Raw genomic sequence first — 26,917 nt, forward strand, 5'->3', positions numbered from 1 at the left:
CCGGTAGTTCATCGCATTACATATAAAATATGTCTGTTAACTTAGAAATCTCTTCTTTTTAAAGCTCCAGCATTTATCAATAGACTTATGGCTCTGCCAAAACGCTCAGATCTAGTGATCAACAGCTATTGACAGTTCCCTCTCTTAAAATCATTAGTACATGTTGACAGTATATTTTTTCCGTCACAGCACCACACACTTGGAATTCCCTACCCATTTATCTAAGAGAAGAATGTCTTATAAACAGATTTAAGAGCAAGTTAAAGTGCTTTCTTTTTAAAGATGCCTTTGACTGATTAGTTTTTTAGATTTGATCTGCTACTTTTAATTTTATACGTTGCTATTTTTATTTATCCTCTCCTGATGTTTAACCCCTTATTTGTTTCTTTTCTTTTCATTATTGTATTTCTTACCCTTTTTTCCCTTTTTGTAATATATGTAATGTTCGTTGAGCATTGTTTGTATGTTTGTTCCCCCTAAAAATTGTAGTTTTTAATAATGTACATCGCTTTGAGGTATGATTAAGTGATTAATCAAATTCTAAATAGAACTTGAAACTTGATTATACCGGCATCTACTTAACTTTATATATGCATGACTCATCTTCTACCAACCTCTCTCCTTAAATCACTCCATTGGCTCCCTATCCACCTTCGCATACAGTTCAAGCTCCTATTGCTGGCCTACAAGTGTGTTCATCCTGCTGTCCATGAATATCTCTCCTCTCTTCTTATACACCTCCCAGAGAACTCCATTCCTCAGATAAGCCGCTCTTAGCTGTACCCTTCTCATCCACTGCCAATTCCAGACTTGTTTCTTTCAGCTAGCTGCCCCCTATGCCTGGAATAAATTACCCAAATTTGTCCGTCAGGCCCTTTCCCTTCCCTTGTTTAAAAGCAGACTGAAAACCCACCTTTTTGATATAGCCTTCAATCCTTAACTCTACTCCTCTGCCTTCCAATCCAGCCCGCTGACTATCCATTCCCCTTAACTGTATCCATGACATCCTGTTTGTCTGTCTTGGCTGTTTAGATTGTAAGCTCTTTCGAGCAGGGACTGTTTTCTTTTTCTTTGTGACTCTGTGCTGCGCTGCGTGCATCTGGTAGTGCTATTGAAATAATTAAAAGTAGTAGTAGTACCATGTTTCCACAAAAATAAGACCTACCCCTGAAAATAAGCCCTAGTTGCCGACAGCAGTGTTTCCCCCACCCCTTCCATTTCTCCCTCCCAGCCGTACCCTGCCCATGAGCTGAAATACCTAGAAACAAACGGCAGCGTCAACAGCACAAGCTGAATCACGACCTGCCCTTCTCACTCCCGGCCGTTCTGTGCCGCGTTGCTGATGATATCATCAGTGATGCGGTAGAGGAATGCCAGACATGAGAAGGGCAGGCCGTGATTCAGCCTGTGCTGCCGACACTGCCATTTGTTTCGAGGTATTTCGGCTTGCGGTCGGGGTTCAGATGGGAGGGAGAGATGAAAGGGTCAGCAGGGGGGAGGGTGCGGAGGGCGCAGCAGCGGCGGCACGGGGGAGGGGGGAATGGGAGGGATAGAAGCTGCAAGGGTTCTGCTGCACAGGGGGATGGGGGGAAGAATAGAAAGATACTGCACAAAGGGATGGGTGAGAGGGGAAGAAAGATGCTGCGCATGTGGGGGAGAGAAAGGAAATAAGAAGAATTGGGGTGGAGAAGAGGAAGGGAAAGATGATCATTGTACATGAAAAAAAAAAATAAGACATCCCCGAAAATAAGACACTTATATTAATTTTGGGCCCCCAAAAGGCACTAAGTCTTATTTTCGGGGAAACACGGTAGTAGTAGTAGATAAGAACATAAGAACATAAGCAGTGCCTCTGCCGGGTCAGACCACAGGTCCATCCTGCCCAGCAGTCCGCTCCCGCAGCGGCCCAAACAGGTCAAGACCTGTCTGAATCATCAGAAGGGGCTCCCTTGCCACCTTGGTTTCCCATTTAAGTCCTGCCTTCCTATCGATGCTTGAGACTGTCACAAATTGACTTTTCATATACATGTTTATCCTCTTCCGCCTCTTTTCTGGAAACGCTTGACCCAGTCTATGAGAACCATAACTTTTCTCAGAATACAAATTTTTAATAAGGATTAGATCCTCCTGACTGAAAATCATAGTAACTTTGGCCTCCTTTTATCAAGCTATGTTAGAGTTGTTGTTTTTTATTGCCAACCGCTGCGTCGTTAAAAGCTCTGATGCTCATAGGAATTCTGAGTGTCAGAGCTTTTACTGCAGTGGTTGGCAAGAAAAAAAACCCTAACACAGATTGATAAAAGGGAGCCCTTATGTTTAAAGCAAGTTGTGTATCATGATAATAATCATTATGTAGTGGTGATGTTATTTAGGTGAGGTAGCTGGCATAACTATAGGCTTATTACAAATTTATTCAGGATGAGACATCTAAATGTATTTATTTATTTAGAATAAAACCATTTTTATTGAACAAACCCCCAGGGAAAATATTGCAATATACATCAGTTCAAAGGTTCATTAACCATCAACCCCCCTCCCCCATCCCCTCTATCAACTTATCCCAACATAGGTATATCAGTAAACTCAATCCATACATTCAACAGCCTCATGCAGGGATATACAATAAATATAACAAATATATGTCCCAATTATACCACAGGCAAACTCACCCCACATGTGCGGCATTCCCCCTCTCTCCCACAGAAAAGAGTTAGAATCAGTGCCTGAAATAACAAATGAAATACAAACCTCTGTACCCCTCCCAGGCACACAGCTGCCAGCCTACAGCATATCATATATCTTACAGAGACCCCATTCTCTCTCTGCAGAAGTAATACCCTACCCCAATCTCCCCCCCCATCAACACTAAAAGCAACACTCAGACCCCATCCCCTCAGTAAGCACCACCACCCCATCCAACCCTCCACACTCACAAATCACTGAGCAATAAGCTACGTCCCTTCGGATATAAACCACACAAGTAGGGACCCCAAACCTTCATAAAAGGATGCTTTCCACCTGTGTGAGCCTCTAGCCTCCCTGATCTGCCAGCTCACCAAGGCATGCACTGCTGTTCTCCACTGCCAATAAATTGGGGGTTCAGGGGAGGTCCATTTCTGCAATATACACTTTCTGGCAATCAAACACATTTTACGACATAACAACCGGGAATCTGGGGGCAGCTGTGCATAAACTCCCGGTAAATCACGAACCAGTTGTACCATTGTGCTTGGTATAGCGGTCCCAAGCAATTTACCTATATAACCCACAACATCCTTCCAAAAGCATTGTATAGGAGCGCAATACCAAAACATATGTCCTAATGTCCCCTCTACCTGTCCACATTTCAAATAACCCCCACCAATCCGCCCCCCACAATGCTGAAATTGCTTCAGGGAAAAATAAGCTCGATATAAAACTCTGTAAATTTGCACTGAGTTAACTCGGGAAAGCCCCTCAAGCTTTTCTAAGTCCCATACACCTAATAACATCTGTAGATCCCTTTCCCACCCTCTTTGATGTTGCCGGGTATCCTTCACTAGGCCTAATCTCTGAAGCCGTTTGTGTAGGTATGAAATAGTAAGCCCATCCTCTGTCAGTCCCGAAAAACCCACAAAGTGTTCTCCCATCCATATACTAAGATGCTCCCGAGTCAAGGAGGCCCAAAATGTATTTATTTAAATTCCACCTAGAAACTAATTGATAAAGCAGATTACATATTAACATACAACAATACAGTCAATCCAAAAACATTTCACCATCCCTAACATAATAATCAAAACTAAAACAATGACAAAATATATTGTATCCAAAACAGTTATTCAGAAAACAAGCTTTGTATAGTGTTTTTGAAACACCGTGTATGTATAATTTTTTTCATTTTCTGTTTCGTTTTCTTATTTTCTTAAAACTATTTCCAGAAAATGGTACAAGAGAAGAGAAAAAATTGCCTTTTAAGCTGTGAAAAAAAATTAATCCCAGTTTACCTGAATGTCCAAAACATGTTTTGGAAGAGGAGCTATAGGAGTGACATCTCCTTCAGGAAGGGGGATATCAGCTTTCTTGATTTCTTGCACCAAATATCCTGAGAGAAACAATAAGCAAACTGAGAAGAAATCATATTGTTATCATTCACCTCTACCAACACAAGATGCAAAGAAAGGTACTGTAAAATGTAGAAAGGCATAACAACTTTGGGCTCAGTGCAGCTGTGTCTTTGGACAATGTACCACGCGGAAAATAAATATGAGAAGCATAATCGAATAGAACTTCAACACAAGCAAAGTTAACAGGATTCAAATGATGAAAACTTCAAAGTATTGAACAGACTGGATAGTTTGTGATGCCTCTTAAACCCCCCTCCCCCCAAAAAAAAAAAGATGGTGAAATTAAGAAGCTGAGAAACTGGGAACAAGAGGGTGGGTGGTGTAGGTAGGTGCCATTATAAAACAGAAAATCACTCAGCCAGTAATTATTCTGAGCTCATCTGCTAAGAATATGAAAGCCCCTAAGGTTTCCCTGTGATTCTAGAATTGTTGCCTTATAAGAAGAAATAATGCCTCCTGACATGTTTGGAAGTGGCAGCCTACATCATGATTCTCTAACCAGCACCTGTGACATGGATGCCGGTTAAAGAATTGGGGTGGTTAGATGGGGTTAGGCATCTGTCAGTCAGGACAGACTCAATTCTATATAGCACGCCAGTATGCGATTCTTAAAAGCCGCTTAGGCAGCTGCAGAGACCTGGTGTCCTATATATAATCAGGTACTTAGGGCTTGATTCTCTAAAGGACGCTAATCTCAGCAGCTACTGATCGCTTGTCAATCATGCATCAGCGTCTTTTAAAGAATCAAGGGGTTTAAAAAAAATCTAAGACGCCTTAAATATAGGCCTGTATTTTCCAGGCCTACATTTAAGGCATCTGTCTCACACATACGGACACCCAAGGCCACTTCTGGTGGAAACCACTCCCACGCCAGCCTTGGGCATCCGTAAGCATCCCTATGCATCTCCATAGGCGTGAGACAGATGCCTACAACATAAGTGTTGTTTGCAGCATCCATTTTTGGGGGAAATGTGTCCTGATTGGCTGGTGAGACAGCAGTAGGATGGCTACCGCTGCCTACAATCACGATGCCGTTTGTAGAATCAGCCCCTTAATCCCCTTCTAAGATGGGGAACAAACATATATGAACTTGCAGGCCCTTGCCCTGTCCAAAACACGCTCGGACCACGTCCCCTATGTATCACCTTTTCTAGGTCTGAGGCCTGTTTCAGCCAGGAGCCATCATTTCTGAAACACATTATTCGTGGCTATTGAAAGACTTCCTGCATCACTAGTCTGACTGCTATCTCACAAGGACATGCTGAACATCTGTGTTTTATCTCTGGTGTGGGGTCAGTGAGAGGAAAAGATTTACACTGACACATTAATGAAGCTAAGTGCTACTCACCACCTTGATAGGTACCAGTCCTGTTAGGGAGTATTGTCTGCAAGACCATAAGCCCCATTAGTACTGTCTGCAAGACCATAAGCTCCATCATTCAGGAATTTTATTTCATGTCCTGGACAGATGGATTTTCTGGACCAATCAGGTCCTGCATACTTATCTGAAGGCCATATGCAGATTATCTATCTTTGTGTAATAATCAAAGCTAGATCTTTGGTAAAAATCTTGGTAATATTTGTGTATGCTTGATTCTCAAATTTGCTAATTATCATTACATACATTCACGTGGGCATATTCCTTCTTTGTGAATAACCAGCACTGAACCATAATAGTCCAAAATAGTGCACTCGTATCCCAGAGTAGAGAATGACACTTGACAAAATTCATCACCGTTCCCGTCCCCGCGGATAACCGCGGGAAATAATCCCATGCCATTTTCTAGTGTCTATTTCAACCTCGGTCCTTCTACACCAGCATTCTTCAAAGCAAAGCTTGCGGGTCAGTGGTTGTGGCCATTCATACTCTGATTCTTCCCTCTCTCATTAAAGAATGACATGAAGATGGTTTCCCGTGGTTATCCGAGGGAACGGGAACGGTGATGAATTTTGTTACCGTGTCATTCTCTACCCCAGAGTGATTTTGTGTTTAGTTCCTGCACTGTTACTACACTTTGCCATTTGCATGCACTCAGAACAGTGAGCATCAATAATATCTGCCAACAGTGTGCTGAATAAGATCCAATCTTCAGACACGCATATTTTACAGTTTGCACAAATTAGAACACTTCCATCCTATAAGTTCACATAGAATTTTTCTTTTTTCAACCATCTTTATTTTCTCTTCTTTATTAATTTCCAGGTACTTTAGTTAGATTGTGAGCCTTCGGGACAGTAAGGGAATTTTTTAAGTACCTTCTTACTTCTCATTTATAATCTTAATGTATATTTTCTTCAAACCGCTTAGAACCTAAAGGATATAGCGGTATATAAGAAATAAATTACATTACATTACATTACACTTGAGTTTGAGATGTGAATATCTCAGCTTTGTAAAATGGAAATGTTCATGCATGTCTCAAATCGAATAAGGCTTGTAAAATTAGGGCCATAGACATCTCTATGTCTTTATAGAATGAGCTAAAAACAGGTGCCTTCCTGCCCTATTAACTCAAGCACCCTTTTTTAAAATTATCCTCTACATACTACTGTGCCCCTTTCTAATTTCAAAGGATATTTGATCAATGCTAACAGGTGCATAGAAATAAAATGTATGTTATTTTCCACATTTTATGCCAAGTACTAGTGTTTAAGCCCGTTACATTAACGGGTGCTAGTAAAGCCTCCTTCCCTCACATGTCCCCTATTTTCAGCTCCAGCTCTAGCTCCAAACCCATTTTTACACACACACCCCAGCCCCCTCCTCCCATATTTTCCCTTTCAGCTCCAGCCCCCTTTTCTCACCAGCAGCATTTTCCTCCCCACCCCACTTCCCTGTGCAGTAGCAAAAGCAGCATACCCTCCCCCTCCATTTCCCTGTGCAGCAGCAGCATTTCCCTCCCCCACCCCACTTCCCTGTGCAGCAGCACCTCTTCTGTGCTTCCCCTATCCCTCTTCCCTGCTCCCCCGGTCCAGCAGCACTTCCCTGCATTCACTGTCCCTCTTCCCTGCTCCCCTGGGCCAGCAGCACCTCTTCCCTGCTCCCCCTGTCCCTCTTCCCTGCTCCCCCGGTCCAGCAGTACCTCTTCCCTGCTCCCCCGGTCCAGCAGCACCTCTTCCCTGCTCCCTTGGTCCCACTTCCCTGCTCCCCTGGTCCAGCAGCACCTCTTCCCTGCTCCCCCGTTCCTCTTCCTTGCTCCCCCGGTCCAGCAGCACCTCTTCTCTGCTCCCCTGGTCCCTCTTCCTTGCTCCCACAGTCCAGCAGCACCCCTGACCTGCTCCCCCAGGTTCTGCTCCCCCTGTCCCTCTTCCTTGCTCCCCCGGTCCAGCAGCACCTCTTCCCTGCTCCCCCTGTCCCTCTTCTCTGCTCCCCTGGTCCAGCAGCACCCCTTACCTTCTCCCCCGGGTCCTGCTTCCCCGGGTCCTGCTCCCCCTGTCCCTCATCCTTGCTCCCCCCAGTCCAGTAGCACCTCTTCCCTGCTCCTCCTGTCCCTCTTCCCTGCTCCCCCAGTCCAGCATGGTCGTTTGCAGCCTGGTGAGGATTGCGGCCGGCTTTTGCAAACCTCGCAGGCCGCTCTGCATCTCGATAGCACGTTCCCTCTGACGCGATCGCGTACGTCAGAGGAAACGTGCTACCGAGGTGCTGTTCGGCCTGCGAAGTTTGCTACAGCCGGCCGCGATCCTCACCAGGCTCCTTTGAAGGCGTCGGCAGCAGTTGGTGAGTGAGAGCGGGAGGGGGGGAAGCTACGGAGTGTTCCCTGCCGCTGTGTTCTATAATAGAATTTGGCCAGGGAAAAGAAAACACGGCGGCAGGGATGAATATAGACCAAGCCATCAAGGAAGCAATATTGAATTAAAATGCGGTGGTGCTGGACTTTGGCAGAACACAAGGAAGAGTTTATTGGAAGTTTTCCATTACTTCATGTTCACAGACAATTTTACTAGTGCTATTTATAAGAAATGCCATTAATGCAGAATAAATATTCGGTTTTCAGCAATTCCATCTTAGCAGCCTTTTTATAAGTTCAATGACCCCACTATGTACACAGAAGATTTTACATATATTGTTGAGTTTCAAACAGATACAGCAATTATTTCACAACTTGCTTACCTAGTATTCTCTCTAGTTCTTCACATTTTTTCACTTCACCAACAAATTTTCTCTGAAAAGGGCTTATAAGAGGATTGAGCTATAGGAAGAAAAAATGTATTAATTGAAATAGTATGTGATCATGGATAGCACTCTAAATACAGCATGATCTTATTGTACCTGAATTATTAATAATTGTATAAGCCACTATGCTGCATTATTCAGCTGCTAAAGAACAAATTTTTATATTAGGCCAGCATTCTCAAAAACGCAGCCATTTTGATACCAAATCTAAGAATCCAAGATATTCTTTAAAAAATCACGCATGCAAATGAGGTCATCGGACAGCAGTGAAGATTCGCTAAATTTGCATGTGCCCATTGCTGGTGATAGCCATGGGAACATGGACAGAAAAAAACGCTATCAATGTCGTTAAAAAAAAACCCCACAACAGCGGGAGAGATGCCCACACTCTCCTGCTGCCTGAAAATCTCTTTTGCAACACTTCCCCCCCAGCAGCAGGAAAGTTGCCCACTCTTTCCTGCTGCACTAAAATAGCTGACACAAACACCCCGACCACCTCCCCCTCAGCAGGAGAGATGCCCACTCTTTCCTGCTTCACTAAATTACCCAATGTGATCACCCTCCCCCCTGCAGCAGGAGAGATGCTCACTCTCTCCTGCTGCACTAAAATACCCAACGCTACCACCCCGCCTCTGACCTGACCACCCCCGCAACAGGAGAGATGCCCACTCTCCCCTGATTTCAAGTGACCCCCCCTCCCCCGTCTCCCTCCCCCTTACCTCAACATAGATCAATGGTTCCCAAACCTGTCCTGGGGGACCCCCAGCCAGTCAGGTTTTCAAGATATCTCTAATGAATATGCATGAGAGAGATTTGCATACCTGTCACTTCCATTATATGCAAATCTCTCTCATGCATATTCATTAGGGATATCTTGAAAACCTGACTAGCTGGGGTCCCCCAGGACAGGTTTGGGAACCACTGACATAGATGAACAGAAGAGATATGGACTAGAGAATGACACGGTGGCGGTTACCCGTGGCTAGCCGCGTTTAGCCGCGGGTAACCCGCCGAAACGGGGAATAAAAAATAGTGGCCTCTGTGGGGAAGGGGACAAGGCCATTCACCGCCCCGTGGAGTGGTGAATGGACTAGTCTCCGCAGTGAGGCAATCAAGGATCAAGCGGTCCCCACCCGGCCATCTCCCTCCCTCCACCTCACCTTTGAATTGAAGAGCACTGTTCCTCAACCGCCAGTTCACGCGAAAAAAAAAAAAGCCTCTTCTTTTCCCCTGCTCTCAGTTGCAGCTGACAGGAAGTCTTTCCAACGTCAATTCTGACGTCGGAGAGGACATTCTGGGCCAGCCAATCGCTGCCTGGCTGGTCCAGAACGTCCTCTCCGACTTCAGAATTGAGTCGGAAAGAAGACTTCCGGCTTTTTAGCAGCTGCAGCATGGCGGTAAAAGAAGGGGAAAAGGAGGGAGGCGCTTTTTTTTTTGAGCGGCAGGGAGGCAGCAGGCTGGCTTTGGCTAGGGAGGGAGAAAGGTAGACAGGCAGGCAGGTTTCGGGGGTGGGGGTGGGACAAAGCAGCAACGAGACCAGCCACAACCACCGAGAGCACACAGACCCAATACTACCAAGAGTGTGAACTCTTCCCCCCCTGCAATCCGCTAAGAAGATCGACTGTCGGCTCCGGGCGGCTTTCCCGCAGAGGAGAGAATCCTGCATTCACCGTGGGCCTCATCTGGGGCAGCCTCCTTGGAGCGGCTGGGGCACGGGCAGTGTGTCTGGGAGGGAATGCATGGATGGGAGAACATCTCAGGGGAGGAGACATGGGCATCCTGGGACTGTCGGCCAAGTCTCTTCCCTGAAGAAGCCCTTTCTGGAAACGTCAATCGCTCCTCCTAAACTTACTTGCTCCACTTCATCACTTCATCATTCTTCTATTCCTTTCTCTCCTCTCTTCTACCTTCCAAAGTATTTAGATCAATGCTGTCTTGTTAAAATGTTTATTTTATTTTTATTTTTCCTCTAACTCTACTTTTCACTTCTCTATTACCCTCCAGGTACTTTAGTTAGATTGTGAGCCTTCGGGACAGTAAGGGAATTTTTCAAGTACCTTTCTTATTTCTAATCTTAATGTATATTTTCTGTAAACCGCTTAGAACCTAACGGATGTAGCGGTATATAAGAAATAAATTACATTACATTACATTACAAAGTGTGGAAGGCAGTGAGAGGGACATGGGAAGGAGGCACTAGGGGCACTAAAGACAGGAAGGGGCACTAAGGACATGGGAAGGAGGCACTGGGGGCACTAAAGACAGAAAGGGGCACTAAGGACATGGGAAGGAGGTACTGGGGCACTAAAGACATGGAAAGGAGGCACTGGGGGCACTAAAGACAGGAAGGGGCACTAAGGACATGGGAAGGAGGCACTGGGGGCACTAAAGACAGAAAGCAGAAAGGGGCACTAAGGACATGGGAAGGAGGCATTGGGGCACTAAAGACATGGGAAGGAGGCACTGGGGGCACTAAAGACAGGAAGGGGCACTAAGGACATGGGAAGGAGGCACTGGGGATACTAAAGACATAGGAAGGAGGCACCAGGGGCACTAAGGACATAGGAAGGAAAGAGGGAAGGAATAGAAAGGGACAATTCTTGGGCCTGAGTGCAGAAAGAAAGAAATGAAAGAAAGGATACACAGACAGAAGGAAACGCAACCAGAGACTCATGAAATCAATCACCAGACAGCAAAGGTAGGAAAAATGATTTTATTTTCAATTTAGTGATCAAAATGTGTCAGTTTTGAGAATTTATAATTGCTGTCTATATTTTGCACTATATTTGTCTATTTTTCTATAGTTACTGAGGTGACTGAGCTTGCGGAGATGGGGCGGAAAGAGGGTTTTAAAATTTTAGTCCTAGTAGTTTGCCGGTCCACAAAATAATTCTTTTATTTCTACCGGTCCACGGGTGTAAAAAGGTTGAAAAACACTGATGTAGAGTATGCCGGCTTTCTTTTTCGCCCAGCCGCACGCGCGGCTGCTCGAGTTGATCAATCTTCTCCTCTCTTGCAACTTCCTGTTTCCGGTTGCATCAGAGGAGAATATTGAACAAATGAGCAGCCGCGCGTGCGGCTGGGCGAAAAAGAAAGCCGGCATACTCTACAATACATCTAAGGTGAGGTGGAGGGAGGGAGATGACGGAACGCTGCAATCGGTCGGATGTCTGCTGTTTTTGTATCACTGCCTGCCTGCGCTCATGTTCCAGATCCTCCTGCATTTTTAGTGTGCGCAATTGACCTGATTCGAGCTATATGGGGACACGTCATTGCAAGGGAGGACAAGTCAATTGATTTATTTTATGTTCTGTTTTTACTACAGGGCAGAGGAACTGAAACAGATTCTCAGTGCAGTAGTAGTAGTGGCAGGACTCTCTTCTGTCTTCATGGTGTTTCGCAGTACTGAGGCTTATATGGATGCTGCGGGGACGGTGACGGGGCGGTGAATGGGATGTCAGTGGCGGTGACGGGGCGGTGAAAGGGATGACGGTGACGGTGACGGGGTGGTGAAGGGAACGGCAGTGATGGGGCGGTGCAGAGGATGGTGGGCCGGGGACGGTGCAGTAACGGGGACAGATTTTTTCCCCGTGTCATTCTCTAATATGGACACCCTCCTACCAGCTGGTGCTGCATCATCTAAAAGGTAAAATGATGTCCTTACCTGATCATTTTCTTTCCTTTAGTCACAGAAGATTAATCCAGAGCCCTACCCTGGTGCGGGGTTTGTCGCTCTCAGGAGCAATTTGGACTTGCCTTTAGACCAGACATGGGCAACTCCGGTCCTCGAGGGCCAGAATTCAATCGGGTTTTCAGGATTTCCCCAATGAATATGCATGAGATCTATTTGTATGCACTGCTTTCAATGCATATTCATTGGGGAAATCCTGAAAACCCGATTGGATTCTGGCCCTCCAGGACCAGAGTTGCCCATGTCTGCTTTAGACTGAAGTTGCAGTCTCGATTTTGATGTATCAATGATTCGGGTAGTGCATGTGACAGAAGAAGTTCCATAGGTATCTTATGAAGCCCCAGGACTAAAACTCAACCGAGGCCAAAAGCCCCAGGAACATGCACAGCAACATTTCTCTCTACTGAAGCCCAAGCCACAGGAACATTTCTCTCTACTGAGGCCCACACCACAAAAACATTTCTCTCTACTGAGGCCCACGCCACAGGAACATTTCTCTCTACTGAGGCCCATGCCACAGAAACTTTTCTCTCTACTGAGGCCTAAGTCACAGGAACATTTCTCTCTACTGAGGCCTAAGCCACAGGAACATTTCTCTCTACTGAGGCCTAAGCCACAGGAACATGTCTCTTTACTGAGGCCTAAGCCAAGTACTCACATACTCCTGCACTACCGGAAGGCAAAGGGAGAGGTGTTAGTGCTGCAGTGCACAGGGAACTGTGCCAGCACCCGTGGTCGGGCTTCTCTGACCACATCAGCTTATTCTTTTTCTTCTCTCCACCGGCTGGGAGGGTGAGGAAGGGACCTTGGTGGGCCCAGGTGTTGCCCCTAAAGTTGGCTCAGTATGGCCAACACCCCTAGACTCTACTGAAGCCGCAGCAACAGGAGCAAATAGCCTTCCGTCCATAGGAGCCGAAACCAGGAACCAGAATGATAGCACCCATTTTTTTTTTTTTTTTCAGATCTAGGAAACTGGTGCTGGTAGCTGCAGCCAAGCCTGGCAGAAATCCACTGCAGAATCCAGGAGCTGTAAGAAACCCATCCTCAACCTGCTGGAGACAGAGTATACTGATTGGCCAGGAGGATGTGCATCCAAGATATACCTGAGGTCAATTCAGTGCTCTCTATCTCCCCCTGCTGGTTGATGGACGTAATCCTATCAGTCTCTGGATTCATCTGCTGTTGATGACAAGGAATGGGAATTCCCCTCCCTGGTGCATCTTGGGATGTATCGGGAAGGATCCTAAGGCTCTGATTGGCCCGGACACCCAAGGCCCCTCCTATGGGGTGTCCGGCCAATCAGAGCCTTAGGACCCTTCCCAGTGTATCCAGGGAGAGGCCTGAGGCTCTGATTGGCCCAGGTTAAGGCTCTTCCCATAGGAGGTGCCTTACACAACCTGGGCCAATCAGATCCTCAGGCCCCTCCATGAGGGGAATTCCCATTTTAGATGACAAAGCAGCAGCTGGGAGGAGGGTGTCCATGTCTCTCCTGCTCATCTATGTTGAAGTAATGGGAGTAGGTAGGCAGAGACATGGGAGGGAGGTCACTTGAAAGCGGGGGAGAGTGGGCATCTCTCCCACTGCGGGGAGCAGTCAGGTTAGTGGCGGGGTGGTCATATCAGGTATTTTAGTGCAGCAGGCGAGTGAGGCAGTTGGGTCATATCAGGGTGTGGCATCAGGTATTTTAGTGCAGCTCCTGCTGCGGGGGAATTATTCTGATCAAGGCGGTCATGTCGGGGATTTTAGTACAGCAGGAGAGAGTGACCCTCCCCCTCATGCTGAACCATCCCCCCCTGCAGGATTCCCCCTCACTGTACTTCAATAAAAATCAGCAGGAAGGATGCCCACTCCCTCCTGCTGCCACAACCCCCCAAACCGACTCCTCCCCTTCCCTACTTTACAAACAAACAATTAGAAGGGATGCCCACTCCCTACTACTACTGGATGCCCCCCCTCCCATATCTATAAATTAAGATCACAGCAGGCAGGATGCACAGTCCCTCCTGCTTGCAGACCCGCCACTCCAAAACAGTGGGCCTTCCCCTTCCCAGTGCATCCTGGAATATACCGGGAGGGGCCTAAGGCTCTAACTGGCTCATACGCCTAAGGCCCCTCCCCTGGGAAGGGTCATAGGTGGGCTCAGATGCCTAAGGCCTCTCCCCTGGGAAAGGCCTTAGTTGTCTCAGTCAATCAGAGCCTTAGGCCCCCTCCCTGTGCATCCCATGATGGAGTGGCAGGCCTGTGAGCAGGAGAAACTGGGCATCCCTCCTGCTCTCATCTTAATGTACAGGTACGGGGGTGGTTCTGTGGGGGTGGTTCAGGGGAATAGGAAGGGGGGGCATCGCTCCCTCCAATTATTTTGTAAGGTAGGGAATGGGAAGGGATGGGTCAGTTCAAGGAGTCCTGGAGGGGGGTTTAGTTCAGTGTGGGGAGGGGGTTGCGATGGCAAGAGGGAATAGGCATCCCTCCTACCAATTTTTATTGAAGTATGGGGAGGGTGGGGCGGTTCAGTTCAGCCTGGTGGGGGGTTTTGCAGCAGCAGGAGGAAGTGGGCATCCCGCCTGCCTCTATTTTTGTTCCGGGGTCACCGGTGGAAAGGGGGGAATCCAGCTCAACTATTTCTCTTTTTTTTATGGGCCAGATTATCTGTGCCCATAGAAAAAAAAAACACAGAAACAGACAAACCCGTCGGTAATACGGTTACTGACAGGTCTAGTAGACCAGTCTGTTTTTTCAGTCAGTATTTTGCAGTGCCATAAGTGAACCGCAATGTTAGGCCATTGATCGGATGGTTTGATTTAATATTAATGACCCCATTTTAATAATAATGAGGTCGGTTGCATGACAGTGTCAGACTTTTGTACAATCACAAAGAAAACCACATAGTGAGCCATTTTCAACATCAGGTCGGAAAATTCAAACAGTCATTTAGTAATGCATCTAGCCCAGAGTCTAATGGTTAGGACATCAGGCTGTGAACCACTGACATTCCCTTGTAGCCTTGAGCAAAACATTTACTGTATCTGAATTTAACTAACTTTGGACTACAGTACGGATGTGAGCTAAACAAATACATTAAGAGAGACTGGGTAAAGGCAAGAGGTAGGGCTATGAGCAAGACACGAAGGAGGGGCAGGTGTATAACAGAGAGAGAAAGGAAATGCATTGAGGAGGGTGGGATACAGCAGCAACTTAGTGCAGGCCTCCACTGGAAAACCTTTGGAGCAGGGCTAGAAGACACTGGTAAACAGCAGCTGCATGGAGATGGGGAGAGAAGATGCCATGGGACTAGGGTAAGGAACGAGAGATGAGATACTGGACCCTGAGGGGCTAGAGAAAGATACTGGACCATAGTTTAGTGGGTAGGGAAGAGGAAATGCTGGACGTCGTAAGTAGGAAAAGGTAGATGTTGACCACCTGGGAGGAGTAGAAAGGGAAAGGAGATTGCTAATCTATCCTGGAGGCCTCACATCCATCTAATGTACCTGGGGCAATGATTAAGTGACTTGCTCAGGGTCACAAGGAGCAGCGGAGGGCTTGAACCCACAACGTCGGGGTGCTGAAGTTGTAGCTCTAACCACTAGGCCACTCCTTCTCTTGGAAGGGGGGGGGAAGGGGAAAGAAGTGGCTGGACACGATTGACTTGAGCCACTCGTGAGTGAAGATGGAAGTGGGGAGGGGGTACATGGCTGAAAGCTCGCCTATATAGCCTTGGAGCTGTTCGTGCATACTCTCGTCCCTGAGAAGAGAAACTGCGAGCGTATGTGTGGAAGGCAGCAAGTCTGCTTCCGAGTCAAATTACTCACATCTCTGAACTCTACCAGCCCCTGCTCCCCGAGTTCACTGAGGCAGTCGTAAGCAGAGCCAGACTGCAAGAAGAGCTGAGCCAGACATATCGTCTCACTCCTGAACAGGGAGCCCATCTTCAGCTCGGACCCAGCACCATAGCCCGACCGCTTTCCTCCAGTGCCGGGCCGCCCCGTCAGAAACAGGAAGTTGCGTCAGATGGAAAGCGCCGGGGTTAGGTTGCAGGCGGCTTCCGCTCCCGGGGACCTCAAAGATAAAGTCCGCAGGTAAGAGCGGGCGGGGTGGAGAGAGAGGGCAAGTTGTTTTTTGTTTTTTTTTCTTCTCCGGTTCGTCTCTCGCCGCACGCGGATACGTCGCTGTCCCTGTGTTGAGTTTGTCCGGGAGCACCAGCCCTTGGGAATCCCTGTGAGCTTCCGTCCCCTGGAGTTTGGGAGCCGCTTTTTGCCGTAGGCCTTGTGTGTGTCCGGTAAGGCGCGTCATGACTGTGGAGCCCTAGTTTCCCGCCACGCGGCTCGCTCGGGGGTGGGGCTTACCAAAAGGTGAAAACTTATTGTACTGTTATAGGAAGAAGAGGCGATAGTGGTTTCTGCAGATGGGCCATTTGGCCTTTTTCTGCCATCAAGTTTCTATGTTAGTATGATTGGAAAATGTTGTTGTTGTTTTTTCTTTCAGCCACATTCACTCTGATCTTAATGATCTAGAAGGCTGATAAAGTTTCATCACTTGGAGAATTATAGTGATAATTGAAAACCCAGAAAAAGGGCCGGATTTAGATGAAAAGAGGCCCTAGGCCAGCGATGGCGAACCTATGGCACGCGTGCCAGCTGTGGCACGCGAAGGCCTTGCAGCTGGCACGCGGGAAGGTCCGCAATTAAGATATGCGGCGGGAGGCGAGTGTGCCGGTGTCTGCTTTGCAGCTTACCTGGCAACAGGGCCGGACTGGCCATTGGGAGGACCGGGCATTGTCCCGGTGGGCCGCGGCCCATCCTCCTATGCTGGCTGCAGTCCTGTTAGTGGATGTTTAGCCTGCCTGTCTTCCCCTTAGTATCCTATGAGCCAGGCAGTGTGTGAGGGGGAAGTGGGGGGAGGAAGAGAAGCTTCACACTGAGTCTGTCACAGGAACTCCGTCAGGCTGTAGTGTGACTCCAAAACGGATGTCTACAATTAGTAAAATTCCCCAATCACATATTTTTTTATGGGGACGGATTTGTATACAGCACTTCATTAGATTTTTTTTATTATACAAATTTTATCTTTTTGTAGACTTGAAGTCTTGAACAAAGAAAATGAGTACAGCAAAAAAAGCAAAAACAGATAGTGGAAGACCATTCCAAGAGGCCTGGACAGAGACATATGTAGGAAAATTAAAGAAATATCACTCCCAGTCTCTTAGTTTTAGCAACTATCTTTCAAAAACTAATCATCTTACAGTTGCCAGCTTTCAAATTTCACTGTGCATGGCAAAACATGGTAAGCCCCTCTCTGATGGAGATTTTATCAAAAAGGCAATTTTGGCTGGGAGTAATTCACTCTTCCATGATTTCCAAAACAAGGATAAAATTGTGCAGCGCATCTCTGAGATGCCGCTAAGCAGAAATACTGCAAAAGATGGGGTTCTGCGAATGGCTGCTGATGTTAGTCAACAGCTTACTTGCGACTTACAAAAAGCACCCTTCTACTCCATGTGCTTGGATGAAAGTACAGATATTACTAACCATGCAAGACTAGCGCTCATTTTGCGTTATGCTACTAGTGGTGACATCATGAGAGAAGAGCTGGTAAAACTGCTGTCTTTGCCTGGAAGAACACAAGGGATAGATATCTACAATGCTGTGATGGAGGCTTTTTCATCACTAGACATAAGTCCAGAAAAAGTGGTTTCAGTTACTAGCGATGGAGCACCTAGCATGGTGGGGACAACATCAGGATTCATTCATTTCTTTGCTAAGGAAGCAAAACATCCACTGATTCAATTTCACTGCATAATACATCAAGAGGCTCTCTGCGCCAAAGAAAGCAGCAAAAAACTTGACGATGTCCTCAAAGATGTAACAAAAATGGTGAACTTCATCATGGCGCATGCTCTTAATTTTCGACAATTTCAAGCCCTTTTTGATGAGGTTCAGGCACAATATAACACTTTACTGATGTACAATAATGTCTGGTGGCTGAGCAGAGGACGAGTGTTAGAGAGATTTGTGGCCTGCTTGGAAGAAGTTAGGCTATTTATGAACGAAAAGGGGGAAGACTATCCTCAACTCACCAACATGGCCTGGCTTACCAACCTCATGTTCTTTACAGATTTTACTAACCACTTTAATGTACTAAACAAAAAATTACAAGGCATGGGAAAAACAGCAGAAAGCATGTTTAGTGACATCAAAGCTTTTGAGAGAAAATTGCATGTTTTTGAAAAAGACCTTGAGAGTGGACAGCTAAAATATTTTCCCAACCTGAAAATACATTTGGATAATTCTACAACATTTGTGGACAGTCATAAAAAACACCAGGAAATCCTCAAAGCATATTCCACCATTGTAGCCGAAGCAAAGGAGAATTTTAGTAAAAGATTTTCTCAGTTCCGTAAGATGGAGACAACCCTTTCATTTATAACTTCCCCAGAAAAGTCCACATTTGAAGATCTTGATCTTTCCTGCTTACAGTGGTTGGATATTCAAAATTTGGAAATGGAGCTACTGGAATTTCAAGAAAGCTCTATCTGGAAAAGTAAATTCAATGACCTGCGTGCGGCTCTTGAACGTATTGAGTGTGAAAGGGTGACAAATGAAATAACTGCTAGCAGTTCTGAAAATGAAATCCTAAAAACGTGGAATTCTCTGCCAGACAATTTTAAGTCCATGAAAGCACTTGGGATTGCTCTTCTTACTTTGTTTGGGTCATCCTATGCTTGTGAGCAGCTGTTTTCGGCTTTGAATCATATAAAATCTGATGCTAGAAACAGATTAACGGATGACATGAGTGCTGCATGTGTTGCTCTGAAATTAACGCACTATGAGCCAAGGATTGACAAGTTATCAGCATGCATGCAACAACAAAAATCACATTAATTTTTTTCAGAGCATGCCCAATGCATATGTTTACATGAAGCAGTGTTTTCAGTTTGCAGTTAAGACACTTTCTAAGTTATTTAAATATTATTTAAAGATGTTATTTAAAAAAGGGACTTTACATGGCCCTGTTGTATTCCAATCTGGAATTTCCAATAAAAACGGTTGGTTTAATTGAAAGCTCTTGTTTTCTTTACATCATATTATTAGAAATGTAATGATTTAACTATTTTCTAATTTGATTGTAAATTTTACAAAAAAACATGTATAGACTCTTTGGGAATACACACCGAGTCTTGACAACAGTTAACAGTTTTAAGAAGTTTATCTTTTTTTTTTACTCAGGATACATTTGACATGTTATGTGAATAATACATTTAAAATATATTGTGTAACTGAATCAAATTCTTCCTAAATTCATTAAATTGAATGAAATCATTAAAACATTATAAATTGCCAATAAATTGAAATGAAAACCAAAGGATTGTGAATCAAATTGATTCTCTGACAATACAAAGATTCCAACCTTTCAAAATGATGTTACATAGTTCAGGCAACTTTATAAAGAGTTTTTAGATACTAAAATCTTGTTATTAAGGTTTAATTGACGTGCTGGCACTTTGAGGAAATTATTTGGTTTTGTGCGGCAGTTTGGGCACTCGGGCTCAAAAAGGTTAGCCATCACTGCCCTAGGCTATTCCACTTATGAGGCCCTTTAACCTCCCATTTTTAAGTTTGTAAATTACATGAGAGATAATAAAATACATCATTACTGTGATATATATCAATGTGTTAAATGAAACATGTTGTTATTGGTACTAACCTTTATAAAAAATGTGACACGGATAATAAATAAAACAAAGTCGAGAACACTTATTTGGACATTTATTCTCAGCACCATATATAGTACTTGTAACAATAACTAATCAAACATAACACACAACATTGCCCCTTCCTATGTCCATAGTGCCCCCAGTGCATCCTTCCTCACCTCACCCCCCCCTCCGATGCCCGCCTGCCTCCCATCCCCCTTCCATTGAACACCCCCCCTCCAATGCCAGCCTGCCTGCCTCCCATCCCCCTTCCACTGAAATCCTCCACCCCACCCACCCCCGATGCCAGTCTGGGCCACCCTGTCCTGACGGATCGACATTTTGCCTCTCTCCCCGCAGGGCTGGGTGTTGCCCAGCTGTTTCCAGACTGATGTCTTTTCCTCCCCGATCCTTCTCCCAGGGTGAGAAAAAGAAAGGGAGAAGCCGAGTCGGCACCACGTTGCGGTCGGAGCCGGTTCCGATCCCGAAGCGTAGAATTTCTCCTTATTTTCGGTTCAGTGTTTTAGTGTTCAATGTTTTTAGAATAGTGTAATTTTAATTTTGCTAACAATTTGAATGTAGGCCCACTCTTGATCTTGAGGCCCTAGGCTGAAGCCTAGTTAGCCTATAGGAAAATCCGGCCCTGCCCAGAAACTTTAAAGACAATACGAAATTTAAGAGGCAGCCAGTGGCGTTTTCTCAAATATGGTGTAACATGCTCAAGCATGTTTCCGCCTAGGGTTACCATATGGCTCCAGAAAAAGGAGGCCAGATTGAGACATCCAGGTTTTACTTGTACTGAAAGCAATGGAAGTAAGGAGGACAGATAGAGACATATGGGCTTTACTTATATTGAAAGCAATAGAAGTAAAACCCAGATGTCTCAATCTGTCCTCCTTTTTCGGGAGCCATATGGTAACCCTACTTCCATTGCATATCAGCCCGTGCAACCACATTTTGAATAACTTGTAAAGGTCTACACCATGTTGACAAAATGCCTAAGTAAAGTACATTGCAGTAATCTAGTTTTTGAATTACTATAGCTTGAACCACCACATGGACTGCCTAAATGGATATAGCAGGCATGGTGGTATCCAGGAGGCTGCTACTTTACCTGAATACAGGTTCAGGAGAAGTTCTACAGGATGAAAATTCCTCTCTTAAGCTGTAAGAGAAGAGTTTTTCATCCTGATGTGTAAAAATTGGACACAAAACACTACAGACTTTAAACAAAATCTTTGAGATTTATTATAATAAAGGCAAAGTAAATATCAAATTATAAAGTAGTTATGTGTTCAATTGGAAGAGATATGAAACTCACATTACTTCTACTCAAATCTCTTCAACAGAATCTAGTCAAGCTATACATTTTATCTTATCTCTGACATTAACACACAATAGTCTGACGTGTAAGCTTTCTAAACACGTATATCCTGAGGAGCCTAGTTCATTTACAAAAACGTATTTTCCCCCAAATAATTATCCAAATTAACCCTTCATAGTCTGAACTAAAGATAAATTTCCAATGTAAAAGATAGACCAGTAATTGCTCATTACATCCAATAGATGTCAGTGTTACTCCTTTTCTCCATATAACAACTGACATTTGTAACCTGTTGACCATACATTATGTCAGTAGATTCTACTTCCTGGGTTATAAAAACAGACTTCCTAACATCTGTATACTCCTAATTAACTTTTTGCACCTCTACCGGCCCCCCTCCCCATCGGGGGCTGCCTTCAAGCCTACTACCCTCGCTGGAAAGCCAACACGTCAGACTCATGGGTCCTTGGCGTGATCTCATCAGGGTACTCGCTCAACTTTCAAGAGGTACCCCCCGACAGCCCACCGAGCGCATGCCCTCCCAATCGAGCGCAGTTGCCCCTCCTCCTCTCCGAGGCATAGGACCTCCTCCGCCTGCGGGCGGTGGAACTGGTCCCCCAAAATCAAAGGGGCCAAGGGTTTTACTCCTGTTACTTCCTGGTACCGAAGAAGACGGGAGACCTGCGCCTGATCCTAGACTTAAGGCGCCTGAACAAGTTTCTGGTATGGGAAAAGTTCTGGATGCTTTCACTTCCGATTCTTTACCCCTTGATCAGTGAGGGCGATTGGCTCTGCTCCCTCGACCTGAAGGAGGCCTACACCCATGTTCCGGTGCACCCTGCTTGCCGCAAGTTCCTGCGTTTTCAGGTGGGAAACCTTCACCTGCAATATCGGGTCCTCCCCTTCGGCCTGTCCTCGTCCCCCCGAGTCTTCACGAAGTGCCTCATAGTGGTCGCGGCTGCATTGCGCTCCCGAGGTCTGCAGGTATTCCCCTACCTGGACGATTGGTTGATCAAAAACTCGACCAGGGAGGGGGCTATCTCAGCGACCCAACAGACTATTACTTCTCTTCAGTGTCTGGGGTTCGAGATAAACTTCCCAAAATCCCAACTATGCCCCTCTCAATCCTTACAATTCATCGGGGCCATGCTGGACACGGTCCGCCTTCGCTCCTTCCTCCCTCCTCAGCGTCGGGAGGCATTGGTAAACCTGAGCCGACAAGTCTCGAGATCGAACTCAGTCTCGGCACGACAAATGATGACGCTCCTCGGCCACATGGCCTCCACAGTCCACGTTACCCCGCTTGCTCGCCTTCATCTGCGGTTACCACAGTGGACTTTGGCATCACAATGGCGACAGGATCGGGACCCGATCAACCGCCACGTGACAGTGACTCCTTCCTTGCAAAGATCGCTCCGTTGGTGGGCCGACTCTTCGAATCTTTCCAAGGGTTTGCTCTTTCTCGCCCCTCCACACCACAAGGTCCTAACCACGGACTCGTCGGAGTACGCTTGGGGGGCTCATGTGGACGGTCTCCGCACTCAAGGTCTGTGGTCCGCAGAGGACCGTCGCTGCCACATCAACGTGTTGGAACTCCGGGCCATCTACCTCGCCGCAGTGGCCTTCCAACACCTGCTTCGCGACCCGGTGGTTCTCGTCCGTACGGACAACCAGGTGGCGATGTACTACGTAAACAAGCAAGGAGGGACGGGGTCTTGGTCCCTCTGCCAAGAAGCTCTACGGCTCTGGGAGTGGGCGATCTCCCAAAACATCTCCCTTCGAGCGATTTACATCCAAGGAGAACAAAACTGCCTGGCGGACAGGCTCAGCCGCCTCCTCCAGCCACACGAATGGTCCATGCATGCCCAGGTACTGCGACAGGTGTTCGACACGTGGGGGACCCCACAGATAGATCTGTTCGCCTCCCCCGACAATCAAAAACTGCCTCTCTTCTGCTCAAGGATATACTCCCCGGACCGCCTCGAGGCAGATGCTTTCCTCCTAGACTGGGAGGGGAAGTTTCTTTATGCGTTCCCGCCATTTCCTCTGATTCTGAGAACGCTGGTCCATCTGAAGTCGGTAAGGGCCACTCTGATCCTCATCGCCCCTCGATGGCCTCGCCAGCCCTGGTTTTCCCTGCTACTTCAACTCAGTGCCAGGGAACCTCTACTTCTGCCTGTCTTTCCCTCTCTGCTATCACAAAGTCGGGGCTCACTGTTACATCCCAATCTTCAGTCTCTTCATCTGACTGCTTGGTTTCTTTCCCCCTGAATCCCTTCCCTGTATCTCAGTCGGTCAGGGAAGTGTTGGAGGCCTCTCGGAAAGTCTCGACTAGACTCTGCTATTCTCAGAAGTGGACTAGATTCTCGTCCTGGTGTTCATCTCACCGCCAGGACCCGGTGTCGGTCCCAGTGTCCTTGGTTCTAGAGTACCTGCTTCATTTATCTCACTCGGGCCTAAAGACCAATTCCATTCGAGTGCACCTTAGTGCGATTGCTGCTGTTCACCAGCCCCTGGAAGGAAAGGCTCTCTCACTCCATCCCTTGGTCTCTCGTTTCATGAAAGGTCTTTTGAATGTTCATCCGCCACTCAAACCACCTCCGGTGGTTTGGGATCTCAATGTAGTTCTGGCTCAACTGATGAAACCCTCCTTTGAGCCCATGGATAAATGTCACCTTAAATTTCTCACTTGGAAAGTGATCGTCCTACTTGCACTCACGTCTGCCCGAAGAGTTAGTGAGCGGCAGGCTTTGGTAGCGGACCCACCTTTCACTGTATTCCATCACGACAAGGTAGTTCTCCGCACCCACCCTAAGTTCTTACCTAAGGTGGTGTCTGATTTCCATCTCAACCAGTCCATTGTTCTACCGGTGTTCTTCCCCAAGCCCCACTCTCATCCCGGAGAAGTGGCGCTTCACACTCTCGACTGCAAGCGGGCGTTGGCCTTCTACCTCCAACGCACCCAATCTCATCAGACGGCCCCCCAATTGTTTTTGTCCTTCGACCCTAACAGGTTGGGGCGCCCAGTTTCCAAGCGCACCCTGTCCAACTGGTTGGCTGCTTGTATTTCTTTCTGCTACGCTCAGGCTGGTCTCGCGCTGCACGGTCGAGTGACGGGACATAAGGTCCGAGCAATGGCAGCTTCGATAGCTTTCCTCAGGTCCACGCCCATCGAGGATATCTGCAAGGCTGCCACGTGGTCTTCGGTTCATACTTTCACCTCACACTACTGCCTGGATACACTGTCCAGAAGCGATGGCCGGTTTGGCCAATCGGTCGTACGTAACCTATTTGCTTGAATAGCCAACCTTCCCTCCATCCCGTGTCAGTTAGCTTGGAGGTCACCCACATGTGAGAATATCATGCCTGCTTGTCCTGGGATAAAGCACAGTTACTTACCGTAACAGGTGTTATCCAGGGACAGCAGGCATATATTCTCACAACCTGCCCACCTCCCCGGGGTTGGCTTCTTTGCTGGATATGTGAACTGGAGACCACGAGGAGGGGATGCGCCCTCTAGTGGAGCAGGAGGCACACATGCGTGGTGCAGCCAGCAAGCTTGAATCTTCAATCAAGTTTGCTTGAAATGCTGTCCGCATCGGGGCTCCGTAGATGACGTCACCCACATGTGAGAATATATGCCTGCTGTCCCTGGATAACACCTGTTACGGTAAGTAACTGTGCTATATTTACATAGACATGCTAACTTGCAAAACTAACATTTTATTTTTATGTTCAAATAGTTTTTATTGATGAAAATAGCGAAACAATCTTAAACCAACTATTCATATCATATCAAAGTCGAGTAAGAAACAATGGCACATCATCAACAGCAAAGAGAAACGGGCATCATCAATTTTATACATAAGATGCAAAAATCACCTATCAGAACTATTCCACACTAATAGACCTGTGTCCATAAGCAAAAACATAGCACACCAAGGCCCTGGATTCTTATGAGCCCTGGAGTAGGCCATCCATCATCCCTCCCCCCCACTCTGACTGGATAACTGTTATATCAAATGCACAGTATACAAAAGGAAACCCCCAGACAGATCTAGTTGTGGTCCACAAAGAGGCCACACTTCTGCTAGAATGTGCCTTGATGGAAGCAGGAGACTGTGTTCCCACAAGAAAGGAAGCTGCTGAAATTAAGTCAAATTAAAACAATAAAATGGGGAGAGCAGAACACACACAACTCCATCCATGTGTGCAGAAGGAAAAAACTGCAGAGGGAGCTAAACAGTCCAATGAAGTACTATAGAGGCAGAGTGAAAAGTCCAGAGTGGATTCCTTCTGCAACCATTCGACTAAAGGGAAATAACCCTGCTGTCTAGAACAGGGGTGCCCAAAAGGTCAATCGCAATTGACCAGTAGATTGCAAAGGCAACGCGAGTCAATCGCAGAGACCATCCTCCTGTTTCCATCAAGGCACATTCTAGCAGAAGTGTGGCCTCTTTGTGGACCACAACTAGATCTGTCTCCCTTGTGGAGATTTGCAGGCTGGCAATATGGTCTTCTCTTCACATGTTTGCCAAGTTCTACAGAGTAGATGTGGCAGCAAGACAGGACCTTGGGGTCCTCAGTCTTATGGGTCAGAGCAGCAAGCCAATCCTAGTTTTTGGGGGGACTGCTTTTGTACATCCCTACTGTCTAGAAAAGTATATCTCAAACTGTGTGCCCCCTGAGATTTCACGGCACACTGAGGAGGAAAAGAGGCGCATGCTAGCTGACTTCCTTACACGGTACAGCACCAGCGCTGCCTGATTCGCCGAAGGCCTGCATGTTTCCCCCTTCTCTAGCAACCTCCTGCTTCCCTCCTGGCCTCCCGGTCTCAACTTTAAAGCTAATTAAGAAGAATAGTGTTGGGAGGGAGGGTGGGTTATGGGTTTATATATATATATATATATATATACAATTGTTATTGTCTTGATGGATTTATCAAGTGTTGTTTTTGAGCCTATGTATGATTTTTCTTTGTACACTTGTTGAATGATTAAAAAGGAATAAAAAAAAAAAAAAAAAGCTAATTACAGCAGCCTGCAGAGAATCACCGGTAGATAAAATGATTAAATTGTGTCAGTTTTGAGAATTTATATCTGCTGTGTATATGAAAAATGAAAGATTTGCATTACAATTAGAAAAGGGGATGGGATCTGAAGCAGAACTTAGGTGGGCCTGTGGTTGGGGCTCTCAGTTGATATTTGTTAGACTTAGGGGTACTTAGCTTGAAATAGTTGAGAAACACTGCTGTAGGCAATCAGTTGGCTCCAGTGCCTCTCCTTCTCTCCGGCCCTATTCCCTGGTAGCACTCCTACTGGCGTCTCAGGGCCCATCTGTAGGGCCTCTGCACATGTGCAGATGTCAACGTAATGATGTCACGCATATGCATGATGTCATCACGGTGACGTCTGCGCACTTCTGGGTGCCTCAAGCCGTACCCTGGCTCAAGAAAGCTGGTGCCTCAAGTGTGCCCCGGCCCGAGAAAGTTTGAGAGACACTGGTCTAGAATGTCTCACCTATTGCACGGGAAAAAAGAGATTATGTACTTACCCGGGTAAGCTCTTTTCCAGTGAGACATTCTAGATTCCCGCTCAGTATTTATTGTGCTTACAATTTTCAGTGTACTTATGCTTCTCCAAGCTATTTCTTGATGCCTGTTGGCCCTTAAGGGCTGGAAAGAATTTGTATATATGTTTCTATTTATTGGGGAGTGGTTTCTCAACTTCTTTGAAGCCGGTGTTGGCATTTCACTTTAATGTTGGTTGAATTCATGATCGAAATATTCAAGATACTGAAGGGAATAGACTTAGTCGAGAAAGACAGATTGTTCACCCTCTCCAAGGTAGGGAGAACGAGAGGGCACTCCCTAAAGCTGAAAGGGGATAGATTCCATACAAACGTAAGGAAGTTCTTCTTCACCCAGAGAATGGTA

General features: G+C 46.4%; 1 protein-coding gene across 2 annotated transcripts in view; it reads right to left on the reverse strand.

Moving 5' to 3' along the window:
* Positions 1 to 15,927, reverse strand: part of ATP6V0A2 (ATPase H+ transporting V0 subunit a2) — a 133,764-nt gene extending 117,837 nt beyond the window's left edge. For both annotated transcript variants that reach the window (XM_033954063.1, XM_033954062.1), the window contains exons 1-3: positions 15,778 to 15,927; positions 8,218 to 8,296; positions 3,987 to 4,084 (exon numbers count right to left, since the gene is read on the reverse strand). In XM_033954063.1, the coding sequence (XP_033809954.1) occupies positions 3,987 to 4,084; positions 8,218 to 8,296; positions 15,778 to 15,894 (294 nt within the window). In that variant the 5' untranslated portion in view covers positions 15,895 to 15,927. The remainder of the gene's footprint in view (positions 1 to 3,986; positions 4,085 to 8,217; positions 8,297 to 15,777) is intronic.
* Positions 15,928 to 26,917: the final 10,990 nt, after the last annotated feature.

Source organism: Geotrypetes seraphini, chromosome 8 (assembly GCF_902459505.1).
Source record: "Geotrypetes seraphini chromosome 8, aGeoSer1.1, whole genome shotgun sequence".
NCBI lineage: Eukaryota > Metazoa > Chordata > Amphibia > Gymnophiona > Dermophiidae > Geotrypetes > Geotrypetes seraphini.